Source organism: Dipodomys merriami, unplaced genomic scaffold (genome assembly GCF_024711535.1).
Source record: "Dipodomys merriami isolate MVZ:Mamm:240054 unplaced genomic scaffold, mDipMer1.0.p SCAF_21, whole genome shotgun sequence".
Lineage (NCBI taxonomy): Eukaryota > Metazoa > Chordata > Mammalia > Rodentia > Heteromyidae > Dipodomys > Dipodomys merriami.
The window spans coordinates 22,990,762-23,006,774 of NW_027203493.1; the positions used below are offsets into that span (position 1 = coordinate 22,990,762).

The 16,013-nt window shown below is 34.7% G+C and overlaps 1 protein-coding gene across 1 annotated transcript in view; it reads right to left on the bottom strand.

The window, feature by feature from the left end:
- Window positions 1-16,013, bottom strand: part of Ano3 (anoctamin 3) — a 203,189-nt gene that overhangs the window by 18,862 nt on the left and 168,314 nt on the right. Inside the window, exons 15-20 of the mRNA XM_070032709.1 lie at window positions 13,993-14,075; window positions 13,481-13,621; window positions 12,135-12,299; window positions 3,468-3,504; window positions 2,603-2,714; window positions 1,828-1,885 (exon numbers count right to left, since the gene is read on the bottom strand). Of these exons, the coding sequence (XP_069888810.1) occupies window positions 1,828-1,885; window positions 2,603-2,714; window positions 3,468-3,504; window positions 12,135-12,299; window positions 13,481-13,621; window positions 13,993-14,075 (596 nt within the window). The remainder of the gene's footprint in view (window positions 1-1,827; window positions 1,886-2,602; window positions 2,715-3,467; window positions 3,505-12,134; window positions 12,300-13,480; window positions 13,622-13,992; window positions 14,076-16,013) is intronic.

Sequence of the window (16,013 nt, forward strand, 5' to 3'; positions counted from 1 at the left end):
TATCCTTGATTGTGCCTACACACTGTCCTAATAGTAGCATAAATGAATAAGGTTCAGAGTAGTCTCATGCTGCACCATCTAGCCCCAAATCATAACTTCATCAATGTTAATTTCTGTATTCATTTGTTTCCTCATCTGAAATGAATAATGGAATCACTATGAGGATTGTTTGTATATGAAGAATACTTAGTAAAAATTGCTGGATCGTGTTAGCATATAGTAATTCAATAAGCATTAGCGATTATTTTGAAATCATAAACATTATATTTATATGAAAATTTGGAGGACAGTACATTTCTTTTTTCTAGGATGAATTTAAGATCTCCCTGACCTCTGTCATACAGATCCCATAAATGGGTTCAGAGGAAAACCCCAAAGCTGAAAAATTGATAAGCTAGAAGGGAAGATTATAACTAGTTGCAAAATCAAATTCTTCATTTTTGTAGGGACTTACACATATGCACTTATAGTATGATTGTCAAAAATTCAGAATCACCAGTTTCTAAATATTCTGAAATGAAGGGTAGGAATTTTTCTTATAACCATTACACGTAATTGGGACTAGCATTTTCCATGCACAATCCACCATTCACAAATATTGAGGTAGCTATTCTTATTACTGAAATGTATGCATTTTAAAGTTTTGCCTCTGGGTAGGAAAGGCCTAGAATGCAGACTGTCAGGATCTAATGACAAAAGTATTTGTTAGAGTTCATAGAGATGTCCTATTCTTAAGACTACTATGTTATCAAAGGGGAGAACAGATGTCTTCATTTTCATATCTATTTATCTTTCAGGAACTTGACATAGTGAATGTGTCAATAAATATTTCTTACATGATGAAGCAGGGGATAAATTTTTTATGCCATTATGTGTACTTTCTAAATATTCTAAGGTTTTTAAGACTTTTTGTCAAACTTACATAGTTTTTATTTCACTGGTTTTATTTCAAACTACAGAGTACTATATTGGAAATATGATTGCCATAGAGATCATACATTAAGAAGAATGTTTATTAAACATTTTTTTCTGACATGGGATAAATATAATCTCTCTGGAGCTTTTAGAAGTTAGGAATTCCAGTGGTTTCTTAATAAAAAATAATCACATTGAACAATCTTAATGGTGGCAAAAGCCCCTGAAATTTATCAATATACATGTCTATCAGGAGACACACAGAAATATGAAATATGTAAGGAAAAGAAAAATAATTTCCATTGTGCACAAGCTAACATCAAAAGGCAGTATCTTTTAGATCATTCAATCGGCAGAATAATAACTTCTGTGGTCAAAGTCTGAGGAAGTAAGACATTACACTATTAGTAATGGCTGGGCTTCTGGAGGACAATTTACTTATGAGAACACACAGCATTCAGGAGAACTTCTCCCACACATTTTCCCATTAGACAAATACATTGTCAATCAAGACAGAAATAGGAACCTTTGTCAGATCTGACTATATTAACATGTCAATGTTTCAAATAAAATTTTCTTTGCACTCAAATTTCCCTTCTGAAAAGGAAGCCTAACATATTTAAAAGTGTAGAGACCCAGGCCATAGATAACATTGTCTTCCTACATGAGACTCTAAATCTTTGGTATTTAGAAACAGATGATACAGAGGTAAAGAGATCAAAGGTTAGGATCTTGGAAGGTACCTTTTAAAACATCTTTAAAAAAAAAGACAAATAGAATTGTTTCTTTTTTTAATGCAATGGAAGTCTTTACTACCAAAACTGTGCCTTCAGCAGGTCAGCTTCCATACAACCCACAGTCACTATCCTGTGGATACCATCCACACAAATCCACACCCACAAGGTAACTTACTTCCTCTAGTCTCCACCGATCAAAAAGTTTATTGTATTTTCCTGGGTGGCCCACAAATCTGGAACAAAGCATTATAATTTATTAGTACATAAGGAAAGAACACCTACTAACATATTATACCAAGTGCATGTGTGGGTTGACACAAATGTTCACTGGTCCAATTTGTCCCCAAATAGTTGACTTTTGTTATGCTTTGGCAACATCAAAGCAGATACTTGACTTATAAAGGAGAAAGTGATGCATGAACTGGGTATCAATGAGTTGGACAAACCAACCTGATCACAATTGATAACTTCAGATGTAGAGTTTTAATATCCAGGGACCCAATTAGTGGTGCTGACTGGTTTGGTTCAAAAGGATTTTAACATCTTTATGTTTCCATGGCACTATGTGACATGTAAGCCACATATCCAGTCAGACTCATTAATTTAACATGGTTATTTCCTACATTTCTCCAAAGTAGGTGGAAAAAAGAAAACATTAAAGTGATGGGTAGGAGTTTCTACATTGTTGAATTGTAACCCAGGGTGACTCAAAGGCTCTTTCCTCCTTAGCAATATAATTATCAACATGTGGACAGAAACAGTGAATTCAAATGTAGCATTTGGGTTTTGTCTTTTTGTGTATGCCAACTGTGATTGGTAGTGGCTGCCAGAAGTCATGAGTGAAACTTCCAAGGTGCCAAGATTTTGCCACCTCTTTGAACTAATTCGCAAAGGCAACTGTTAGTGGTGTTTGAGTATCTGTAGAAATATTTTGTATAAAATGGACTTACCTTCCCAAAAAGAAAGCGATGTAGAAGATAGAACTGTTTAAATTGACAAATTGGAAAAGGAACATCTTCAGGGCAAAGCTGTTTTCCCATTCAGACTCAGTTCGAGGATATTCTGAAAAAAGCATGTTTGCGGGAACAGAGTAAATGACAAGAAGTCTGGACACAGGATCAGAAGTCCCCTGTTCGGGTTTAGGTATAGTGATTTACTGGTTCTGCAAGGCACTTAAAATTCTGACTTCTAGGGGCTGGAAAGGTGGCTCAGTGGTAGAGTGTTTGTCTTGCATGCCTGAGGCCCTGGGTTGGATTCCTCAGCACCACATAAGCAAAAAGAAAAAAGCCGGAGCTGAAGAGCTGAGTGACAGTGTCCAGGCCCAGAGTTCAGGCCCCATGACCAGACCCCTCTCGCCCAAAAAATTCTGACTTCTAGTGTCAGTCAGATATGAGTGTATGTCTGTGCAAATGAAGAAAGGTTCTACAAATAAAATCTTGATGCTTTTCCCATGCTGCAGATGCATGATCACTGTTCACAATATTAAATACAAAAGTAGTCAGGATTCTTCTTCTTTAGAGGAAGTTTAGAAGTAACTATAAAGATAGGATCAATCCTTCATTCAGGTAATGCACAATAGTGGGATCAGACAAGCTTTGAGAAACAAAAACAAAAAAACAAAGCTATGCCGTACAATAAAGAGAAAAGGGTTCATTGTCATAAACCTGACATCTTACCTCAGCTTTATTCATCACCAACAGGTAATATCAAGTTGGTCTTTTTCCTTTTTTTGTTTTTTTTGGGGGGATCAATTTTGTCATTTTAAAATTCATGTTATTTTCTTACTATCAAGTGAAGCAAAAAAAATGGACTTACCTAAATTAGTGAGAAGGTAAGCAATTTTTTCATAAGCCTGTAATAGAGAGAATGCATAAATATTACTCTTTTCATTTGGAAAATATTACTATTGACCTTCTTCATAGAAATGAAAAAGCATGCCCTTATTTCTGCTTTGTTGCTCATACTAGGGTTTCAACTCAGGGCTTCATACTGCAATCTTTCTAAACAAGAAAAAAAAAGATAAAGTCATTCAGCTAATCAATAACTGAGCTGAGATTGATTTTTTTTTTTTTGGTAGGTTGAGGGGCCTGAACTCTGGGCCTGGGCGCTGTCCCTCAGCTCTTCGCTCAAAGCTAGTACTCTACCACTTGAGCCACAGGCACCACTTCTGGTTTTCTTGTGGTTTGTTGGAGATAAGAGTCTCACAGACTTTCCTGTCCCAGCTGGCTTTGAACCGTGATCCTCAGAGCTCAGCCTCCTGGATAGCTAGGATTACAGGTGTAAGCCACAGGCACCCAGTTTGAGATTTGATTTTCAAACTGTGGGGTTTTTCCCTGTAGTGGAAGGTGAAGTAGAAGTTAGAATTCTAAATCTTTGTGCAGAATTTTCCAAATTACCAAAAAGAAAAGTGTGAATGTTTCGTTTCTAAAGAAAAAAAAACAGAATGATAAACTCAACCTGTGAAATTTATAAGCTACTAGCACAATAGATTTTTCTGATAACATATTTTCATCATCTTCCAACTTCTCTGTAACCTTCTAAAATCTACCATTTATACAGATGCAAGTGAAGGGTATGTCTATAAAATTAATGTACAAGTAGATAGTTGGGAAAATATATTTGGTACAGGTGTAAGGTTAATATATTTTTAAGTGTATGTATTTGCAAGTAATATGACATACACACATAATTCAGTAAATGACTGTTTAATAATTATAATGACCCACCCCAGTGGCAGGCAGCATCAAAATATGTTTGCTGGTTTTTTGTTATTGTTGTTGTTGTTGTTGTTTTCTGGCTGATTGTGGGTATTGAACTCTGGACCTGGGAGGTGTCCCTCAGCTCTTCAGCTCAAGACTAGTGCTCTACAACTTGAGCCACAGAGCCATTTCTGGTTTTCTGAGTGGCTTATTGGAAATAAGAGTCTCACAGACTTTCCTGCCTGGGATATCTTTGAACCATGATCTTCAGGTCTCAGCTTCCTGAGTAGTAGGATGATAGACATAAGCCACCTGAGCCCAGAGTTGAAAGGTGCTTTATCTGCATGCTTTCAGAGTTCATAGTCTCTGACAATTATTTCAATAGATCTAATTTTGTGATTATTCTTTTAGCTATGATACAAATCTACCTTTTTCTAAGATTTAGATTATCCTGAGACAAAGTTTACACTGAGTACAACAGTCTCATTGTAGGGAGGTATGGATTAGTTTCTATGTTAGCCCAGTTCATAATCTATCATTTTCAAATTTTAAGACATGAACACTGTAACATGTTCTTTTTCATTTATAAAGTTAGGAGATCACTGCAGCTTGTCCAAGAGGTATAATAAGGTGGATGTTATCACTCATAACTAGTAGTTAGAGAGTTACTTTGTCTCTAATATTATGCCTCGAGTTGCATGACTTAATTGGGATTCAAAGTTAATTTTATTTAAATATAATTGGCATTTCACTTGATATGTCAGGCACTTGAGTTGATAGACCACCACAAGCAAATAGCAAAGTTAGGATTGGCTATCATGGCTTTCTTACAACAGCAATGCTGGTCCTTGACATACTTGGACTTTTGTTTTAATACTTGGAACACAGAGCCTATCAAGAACTAGATGTCCCAAGGGATTATAGTAACCTTTGGAGAAATATTAGAAATCACAGAAGATATTGTATTGTGATTGGAACATATTCTGGTGTAGGTGAGACTCTGTATTTTTATGTGAGGCAGTAATAAAGCAAAGTAATAAGACATGACTCAGAGATCTCTCAGTCTGAACCATGGCTGGCCATGGTAAGGATGTGATGATTCATTCTGAGTTTAGAAGTCATCAGTTTTCCGCTAAAGCCTTGTTGGGTTGGTATACCCAAGTCCCTTGGCAGCAAAGGCAGAGAAGGGTAGGTCATTGTGAAGGTCACATTGGAGAGTTTTTCAGTGCATTTCACCTGTGCAGCTCAAGCTTCACAGTCCAGCTTTCACTGTGAGAATGAATTCCAAAAGGACTTGTAAAGTTAAAGAGACTGCTCTTTTCTAGCTGGATATGCTGTCAAATTTCTCCTAACTGTTGATATAGACATGAACAAACCAAGTAAATTCTTTAAACTAAGTAAAAAATTTTAATATGCCAATCTTCTTATTAAATGAGTTATTTGGTATTATTTTCTTTCCTGGTTCAGAGGTGGGGCCTCTGATCTATTCTTTGATCTATTCTATTCCAAAATAACCTATTTTCATTATACTTGGTAACCAATGGTAACCTGGTGTTAAGGAAAGGTAAGTTTATTTTGAGGCCTTGAATGATCAGGGCCAGAGAAGAAGCATAAATGTGTTGGAATATAAAGAAGGAAATTGACCTGAGATGGAGAAGACCTTAGAGCCAAGCATAGAGAATTAACATTTGCCAAATTCAGTGTAATATTCTTTTTACTCTTCCTTCTTCTGCCTCCTTTTCCTCTGGCTCCTTCTCCTCTTTCTCCTCCTTTTTCTGTTACAGTTCTTGTTCTTCTTCCTTTTTTATTATGTTATGCTTTGTGTATGGAATATAGATTTTAAAATAAAAAAGTAGAGGAGTTCATTCCTTTATTGGCTATGCTGAAAAATCAAAGTGGCCTAATCTTAAATATTTCAAACTAAAAAATATGTTCAGATGTTTCTATTTATTTTCTCTAATAATCATCCACTAATTTTGATGCCAGACAGCTATCATACTGTGATAACATGAAAAAATTAGTCAAAAGATTTGATTGTCAAGCACTAAGAATAAGAATATATATTTTGGGAAAGGTTTCACATATTTATTTTTCATTAAAAATAAAAGGAGTTAGAAGGATGGGATTAAGAAAGAGCAATACATAAAGTCAAATGCTGTCACTGTAAGTTCTTTTTGCTATATGTTTCATGAGGAATTCAAATAATAAATGCAAGTTTTCAAAGGTTTTATTTTAAATATAGATTACCTAGCCCTCTTGAGGAGGTTCTAAAAAGAATTCAGGGATTTGTAGTGTTCCGAACAGTTGCAGGTAATAAGATATACACTAAGAAAAAGAAACCCATATATCACGTTGATGATCTGTAAAGTGGACTTCGAGTCAAATATTGATTATGTTGGCCCTTTTTTTATTTTTACACTAACTGAAAAATCATTTAGGGATTCCTTAAAGGACCTATTTTGAAATATGTACTGTTTCATTGTGCGGATTAAGATGAATGCTGCAAACATGAGAAACTCTGAAAATGTATTTCTACTAACAATTCAATTTGGGCATATATCATGTTGAAAATGCTAGGATATTTGGAGGATAAAATTCCAAAAAATGAATTCCAAAGTTACAGGCCAAATGCATTTTAGACATTGCACAAACACTTGGTGGTAAAATGATGAGGAAGTTGCAGCCAATGCTGTTTGAGTGTGCAGCCTTGATGGTGGGAAAAAAATCAGGGATGGTAAGTATTGTCACAGAAGAAAGTTCACAAAGGGGTGTGTACTTCTCTCAATAGAATCTGGTAGTTGAGAAAACAGGTAGCCTCAGAGCCTCCTGGAGAGAATAAAAACAAAATAAAACAAAAAATCCCTTTGTCTAAATCTACATTTGAGACTGACAGAAAGCTCCCTGGAAATGGGGGGAAATGATTCTTAACTTTTTTTTCTTTCAGAAGATGGAGAAATTTTCTCCAAGGAGACAAAACAACAACCACAACAAAGAAGGTAATTTTAGACTGAAGAACCACTGTGAACCTAGAAAGAGGGTTGTAAAGTATAGATACTGGAACACAGAGAATGTGGTTCCATAGGTCAAGTTCAGGGAGTCAAAGGGAATGAAGAATACAATCTGGAACAAGAGTAAAGGAGAGTGGTTTTACACCTTGCAGAGCCTCCTATACCTGTCTAGTAAATTTAGACTTTATACCCAAAGCAATGAAAGTCCTTTAAATAGTCCCAAACACAAAATGAAATGATCCAATTAGCAGTTTAGCCATCTTGATAGATCCCTCTAACAGTCATGTGATTAGATAAGAAGAGTTTAGAACAGAAATAGTCAGTTAACTGGTGAACCTTGAGAAGCTGAGCTACAGAAATAGATGAAAGAATTGTCAGCAGGCAATGGATGAGAGAGATCTTTTAGAAGCAAAATTCATGGCATTCAAATTTCACAAAATTCTTGCTGACAAGATGAAAGAGAACAAAAGAAATGCATTAAAAAAAAACAGCACAAGGTTTCTGGTTGTGTATATAATACCGAAAAAGGCCTTAATTTAAAAAAAATGACTGCTTTAAATTGCTTTGTTATGCCTGCATTTCATAATTGACTGCATAAAGATTCCAGATGAAAAACTCACAGAGTAATAGAATAGCTTGACTGAGACCAAGTCAACATGACACAGGGATGCTAAATGTAAATTATGAAGAAACAAAATGCACATTTTTAAAGTAGCTTTATGTTTAGTTTTGCCATGAACACAACAAGAATGAGGTAGGATTTGGTTTTCTAGAAGACTATTCTGTTGGTATAAGAACTGCCATTTTAAAGCTGTGTATGGTGGCTCACACTTGTAATCCTACTTACTCCAGTGTCTGAGATCTGAGGAACAAGGTTCAAAGTCCTTGAAACTCATCTACAATTAACTATCCAAATGTCAGAGGTAGAGTTGTGATAGAATGCTTTTGAACCAAAAAGTTCAGTCACTGCTGAGTTGGAATCCCAGGACAGGCACCAAAAAATAAAAATAAAAATAAATAAAGTTTATTTTCAATCTACCCTAATTTCATTAGGCTCCTAAATTAATGTATTGATTTCATGTGAATTAGAAGAGGTGTTTAATAACTTGGGAAATGCTTTAACATCTAATAAAGAAGGAAAAGGATAAATCCAGAAGAACAATATTTTAAATGAAATCTAAAGAATATAACATTATTTTCACATTTGTCGAGGAAGCTGCATATGCAATTCCTTCATACTAAATCCATTTTTAAATCCTCCCAGTTGTACGTGTACAGAAATATTTATAGCATATCTCATTTACAATAACCCTTGAATCTTTATACTAAAAATACTCAACAAGTAGAAAAAAATTAGAAATTCAGTGACACTTCTCCTAGGAATTATGAATGCTTGTCTTGTAACAGTAAAACGTTACACAAGGTTTGGTTTTCAACTGAATTGAGTGGGTGGGATTTCAAAGGTCTCAAAGCAGTGTTTTGATGTCCCAAAGAATGGAGGCTATCTTTACTTACCTCCAGGGATCATAGGTCTACAAGTAGAGATTCACTTTATTGGATCCAGTCTTTATTTTCATTAAAGTCAAATGACTTGGATGAACAAAATGCATTAATTCTCATCAATCACATACATGTGCTGAGAATTAGTTGCATCTGAACTATGAAAAAGGGAAAACCTTGATAAGAGAGCCAGATTAGAAGTACAATTGGCAGTTTTATCAAGGTTTTCCCTTGAGTTTGTTCTCAAAGTTGGCATGAATGCCTTCCCAATAAAAAAAAAAAAACACATTTGGCTTCCGGCTTTGTCCTTATCTCTGACATATTCCACATCTTCAGCAATATCAAGAAAATGTGATACACACACACACACACACACACACACACACACACACACTCACACACTCACAAACAATGGAATTCTATGCCTTCATTCGAAAGAATGACACCACCTCATTTGTTAGGAAATGGAAAGGCTTGGAAAAAATTATATTAAGTGAAGTAAGCCAGTCCCAAAGAAACATAGGTCTCATGGTTTCCCTTGTTTGCAATAACTAGTATATGTCTAGGGTAAGCAGAAAAGGTCAAAAGCTATGTACATATGACCATATAACCTTATGCTAAGTGAAATGAACCCCAAGATGGAACAAAGAGGTTTTGTCTTTGTTGCTGTTGTTTTTAATGTGCTTATAATGGACTGTGATTTTTTTTTTGTTTCTTTTGTATGTTCTGCCCTCATATTATTCCCCTATTTTCACTGTATTTGATTCCGGTACTCTGTATCTATCTATGTATCTATGTATCTATGTATCTATCTATGTATCTATGTATCTATGTATCTATCTATCTATCTATCTATCTATCTATCTATCTATCTATCTATCTATCTATCTATCTATCTATCTATCTATCTATCTACCTATCTATCATTGTAAAGATACTGTACAGAGGGGTTACAGTTACATGAGCAAGTCATTTCCTATCGAGCATTCTTACATCCTCCTTTGTTTTTCTCCTACCATCCCTTTTCTCCCCATCTCCCCAACTCCTACCACCCCCCAACAAAGTTGTACAGTTCATTTTCAATATACTGTCTTGTACATCTCATTGTTACAATGGGTCATCATGTATCCTTATTTCAGCATTTTGTTATTTCCCTTCACAAATAAGAAAAATGTATATACAAGATGCAGGATAACAGAATCAGTGACAACAGGGGTTATACCATGAGGGAAGAACATACAAAGAGACCAAAAAAATCACATAGTGCATTATAAATACATTTTAAAAAAACAGCTTAACAAAGATAAAACCTCTTGTGTCCCTATCTTGGGGTTCATTTCACTTAGCATCAGGTTATATGATAATCTGTACATAGCTTTTGACCTTTTCTGCTTGTCCTAGACATATATTAGTTATTACAGATAAGGGAAACCATTGGACCTATGTTTCTTTGGGTCTGGCTTACTTCACCTAGTATAATTTTTCCAAATTTTTCCATTTCCTAACAAATGGTGTCGTCATTCTTTCTGATGGAGGCATAGAATTCCATATATATATATATATATATATATATATATATATCACATTTTCTTGATCCATTCATATACTGAGGGGCATCTGGGTTGGTTCCATATCTTAGTTATGGTGAACCACTTTGGAAAGCAGTATGGAGGTTCCTCAAAAGACTACACATGGAGCTCCCCTATGACCCAGCAATCTACTTTTAGGCATTTACCAAATGATCACAAACAAGGCCATACTAAAGAGACCTGCATCTTGTATTTACATTTTTCTAATTTGGGGAGGGGAAGGGAAATAACAAATGCTGAAACAAGTATACAGGTTGACTCATTGTAACAATGAGATGTACAAAACATTATGTTGAAAACAAATTTTACAACTTCATGGAGGGGGGAGAGGGAGAAGTTGGGAAGGTGGGGAGGTGAGGGATGGTAGAGGAAAACAAAGGAGGGAATAACAATGATTGATAGGAAATGTTCTCATTACATTACTCATGTAACTGCAACCCCTTTGTACAGTATCTTTACAATAAAAATATATATTTAAAAAAGAAATATTAGGACAGTTCATTAATTCAATCAAGATGGTTTCAAGACCTATAGGTCTTTGGAATAAATTATCACATAAACAAAGGTGCAAGTTTGAAAGTTGTAATAATTGACTATGAGTAAGAAGGATAATAAAGAGGCAGAAATGCCTTAATCTTGATGCCCTCCAATGAGTACATTTAAATTTATGTCAGGAAAGATGATTGTGTCCTTGTGGACCAGGATGATGACTACCTATAATATTTTAAATATTTTTAAATGTCAATACTTTTTAAAAATAATAGCAAAATATTTCTTTTGTAATTCAAAGTAAGGATAATAATAATATAATTTCAAAAGGAGATAATATGCTTAATATGCTGAGTGAAACTATTGAAAAACATACTGATATGATTTCTAAATGTACCAATTAAAGATTGTAAATTATCTTATATTTAATTATATAAAATCTTATATTTTGTGTGGGAAAAGACAAAATTAAAAAACTGTATATTTGATTCACTTTTTTCCTCCAAAGACAATTCTGAGCATTTAAATATTTATGAGCCGGGTCCTGGTGGCTCAAAGCCTATAATTCTAGCTATTCACAAGGCTGAGATCTGAGGATCTCAGTTCAAAACCAGCTGGGGCACGAAAGACCATGAGACTCTTATCTCCAATAAACCACTCAGAAAATTGGCAGTGGTAATGTGGCTCAAGTGCTAAAGCCCTAGACTTCAGTTGAAGAACTGAGGGACAACGCCCAGGGGCAGGGTTCAAGCCCCACGACCAGAATAAATAAATAAATAAATTAATTAATTAATTAATAATTTATGAATGGGTAATGTGACATGCAAAGGAAAACTGCAAAAATAAATAAATGCTACTCAATGCAGACATGGCCAAAAAAGTTTAGAAAGAATTAAAAAAAAACATTGCTATCATGTCCATATTTTTGACAGGAAATGAATAATTTATTGCTTTAAGTTGTGGGACCTGGACAATATGGTCAAATCTAAGATACAATAAATATAGACAGTGTTACAAAGATATATCAAATTTTGAAGAGTAGAAAACATAGAAGTTCAGTTATAATATTTTCTGGCAGAGTGAATTATTTTTGCCAGAAATATTGTTGTCTTATTATGGCTTCACTGTAAATGCAAACTATCTTTTCCTTGCCCACTTGTATTTTACATAATGAAAAACAACGCCATAAATACTTACAAGATTCAGCAACATAATAATGATGAAATTGATACAGACAGCAGCACCAGAAGTTGCAAACTGCCAGTGTTGCTTGATGAAGCTCCACTTGAAGGAAGCAAATTGTTCCATGACCACCAGGCGATAAACCACCACTGCGAACACTGCTGTGATCACCAAGGAAATCTGCAGTGTGAGAGGCCAGAGATGATGCTTGCATTTTACACACTAACAATTCCAAAGCCAAACTATTGATCAAAAACACTGTTCCAAGTCATAAAAGTATATATCTTTCTATGAAAGCGTTGTGAGATTACATTTTCTTTAGGGAAGTGAGTTAAAAAGTAGGACCAGTAGCTTAAGCCTGTAATTCTAGCTATGCGGAAGGCTGAGACCTGAGGAGTGTAGTTTGAAGCCAGCCACAAGTAGGAAAATCACCGAGACTCTCATCTCCAATTAACTACCCAAAAGCCAGAAGTAGAACGATGATGCAAGTGGTAGAGCACCAGCTTTGAGCAAAAAAGCTAAATGTCAGTGCCTAAGCTCTGAATTCCAGCCTTAGTACTGTCACACACATCAGAAAAAGGAAAAATAATACAGGATTTAAACTTAAAAGTAACTCCGGGAGGCGACACACATTTTAATTAGCTGCTTTGAAGTACACTTCATACAAATTTGAAAAAAAAATTTTGTTTTAATGTGACAGCAAAGCTATCATACTAAAATCCAAATCTGCCCAATTTCCTCTTTCTAATGGATTGCTTGATGTTAACATGTTATCTCATTTATACGGATAGCTCATAAGTACTTTCTTCTTATCTTAGATGATTTCTGTTAGAGACCCTCACATTTCCTTTATAAATTCTTTCTGATTTATCGAGACTTCTATTTTGCTTAATTAAATGTATTACCAAGGTTGAAAAGTCTAGGGTTTTGCTTTCAATATATTTGATGTCAGTACAACTTATGGAGGAGATGGGGAAAAACAAGTCATTTAAGGATTCAGGTGGACCTGTTGCAACAATGAGAAGTACAAAGTGTCATGTCAAAAAGGAGCTTTACAATGTTGGTGGGGGGGGACGGGGGGGGGGAAGGATTGGGTGGGGGGGGGAGGGGGGAGGCTGGGAAGGGAGGTGAAGGGTAAACAAAGGAGGAGGCTGCAATGCTTGGTAAGAAATGTATGCATTATCTTGCCCATGTAATTGTAACCCCTCTGTACAGTATGTTCACAAATAAAATAAAATTAAAAAAAAAGAAAAGTCTAGGGTTTCTTTAATATCCACAACATCACTAAATGAGTTGTTATTATCTGAAGTTTTTCTACATCTGAATTCCCACAACATCTGATACTGAGGGCTATCCTTTACCATGAAGAATATTCCTGACACAGACACAAGAAGACGACTGATTTTGTCTGATGATGGCTGATGAGGCTCTGGTTTTCCTGTGATAGGATTTATTATCTCCATCTTGTAATATTTGGCTTCAAACTGGGGACGAAGTGTTTCCTGGTACAGAAAATAAAGTTATCTAAATATCAAAGTTATATATTTAAAATATTCCCCTCATATTACTTCAAAACTCCAAAAAGTATTTTGCTATTAGGCTGTCTTCACAAAAAAGAAATCATAAAAAACAAAAACAATTATCTTTCTAATAAACTCTGAGCTATATTTAAATTAGCACAATTTTCTATTATTTTATTTAAGAAAACATCATAGAAGTGGTTTATAATCATCAACAATGAGTTTTATCATCTTCATGAAATAAGAAATTTTGCTATGACAGAACATCAAGAAAAATAACGAATAGTATATATGTTTCTGGTTTGGATATTAGGCCCCTGGGTAATTCGTACACATTTTTCATAACATCTTACCTCCTCTTCTTCCCATTCAATAAGATCCCAAGTGTAGGTCAGTATACTTCTTCTCCTTTTCCAAAACTCCAAGAAGACTGTGGCTATAAATATAATAATTATTTACTATTTAAATAATCACTGTTTTGTAAGCCATGTTATATTACTTCTTATCATTAGTCTGGTATGTTTTTATAATAGATGGAGGTAATTAATTGCTCTAAAATTGAGCATAAGATCCATGTTAAAGTGTGGCATCAAAATATTGTTATGAGAGAAAATCAATATTAGTGAGCTAAATATTATTTTCTGTTTATATATATATATATATGCCTACTCAAAATTAAGTCACAAAGTCTCTTTCAGGAATGATATCAGAGACAAGATTCTACTTTCCAGGACTACAAGAGAGGTCATGTGGGAGAAACAGGAAAACAACAAAGCTGTCTTGGTGGAAGGAAAAGAACATGGTCCTAGAAGGATGCATTTATGGCCTTCACATTGATGAAGTAGAACTCATGGAAAAAAAATTAAGATATAATCTAACTATAATCTGGCTTGTCTACATAAATGGGTATTTGTTCTCTTCTAGTAAGTGGATGTCACCTTAGTCTGTTATGTGGACATAACTCTGGGGTCAAACATATATCCTAAAATCTTATGATGTTTCTCATGCATGCATCTGTCTCCTGCCTGTTTTTCTTATTTTGGTCAAAGTATTATAAACCCAGGGATCTTCTTATCTTTGGAGGAAGACAGTCACCTCTTGTAAGAGTTATATAATGAAGGAAGCATTACAATATAAAAAGGAGAATGTAATTTTATTTGTTTTATAAAACAATACTCAATGAATTAATAATAGAGATGACATGAATTCATTTTTGGTGACATGAATGAAAATGAAAAACAAGACAGAAGTTAATTCTGTGGTGTTTTCTCTCTTGTTTTTCTCTATAGTTAAAAATTAAAACTAGAATTAGGACAAAAAATATGTCAATGTCCCTAGTTAGCTCATCTTATCTTTAAATTTTGCAAAATGCTTCTTACATATGTTCTAAGTTCGCTAAGACTTCCAAGGAGATGTCGTAGGTATAATGGCCACTCAGATTTGGGAAACAATGGTGCTGACTGTCATAACACCTTATGAAATGTCAATAAAAGGAAGAGCCAGAATGAAACTCCTGTTTGTTACTCTGCACCAATTCAATCTGATCTACTACAAGTACCACATACAAATAGGAACAGATTTTTCTGTGAAGTTCTTAAAGAACAGAGATACTAACATAAGCAGGATTGGCAAACTCCCTTGACAGAAAGATAACTGAGGTTCTCCAAACATGGAATCTGCTTTTACAATAGTAACCACAGTCATTAGCACCACTAGCCAGGCAGGAAAATCAGAATTTAAGAAGGAATTAGGAGGCTAAGGTGAAGATACAGAGAAAGGATATATTAAAGGGAAAGACAAAGGAAAACTAAAGCACAGGTTTAAGCAAGCCATGATAACACAGTGATTACAAATTAAGAAAGTAATGTTTTAATAGGGAGCATGACACAAAATTACTTGAGCTAACTATAATTAATTGCAACCAAAGCTTAAAGTCTAAATGTGTGATCTACTTTCCTCTTAATTTATTTTGTCAGTGCATAATTGAACAAGAGCATCTGTCAAAAAATGGAAATGAAATATAGGTAATCTTGGATTTAGCAGGGCCAAGATTTCAACTTGGAAATAATGAAGGTATATTGAACCATAGATCAGAAAGTAAGGATTTTCTTTAAATTTCAAGAATGAACATTTATGTTAAAAGTTTTTTTCATAGCTAATGATATATTCATGGCTCCAGTATTTAAATTCTCAGATGAATTCTACTCTCACATTTTACAATTCATTAGAAAGAAGGCATACAAAGCCATAGTAATCAAAACAGCTTGGTACTTGCACAAGAACAGACCTCAGGACCAATGGAAGAGAACTGAAACCCAGAAATGAACCTACAGACCTATAACCATCTAATCTTTGATAAGGGAGCTAAAAAAAA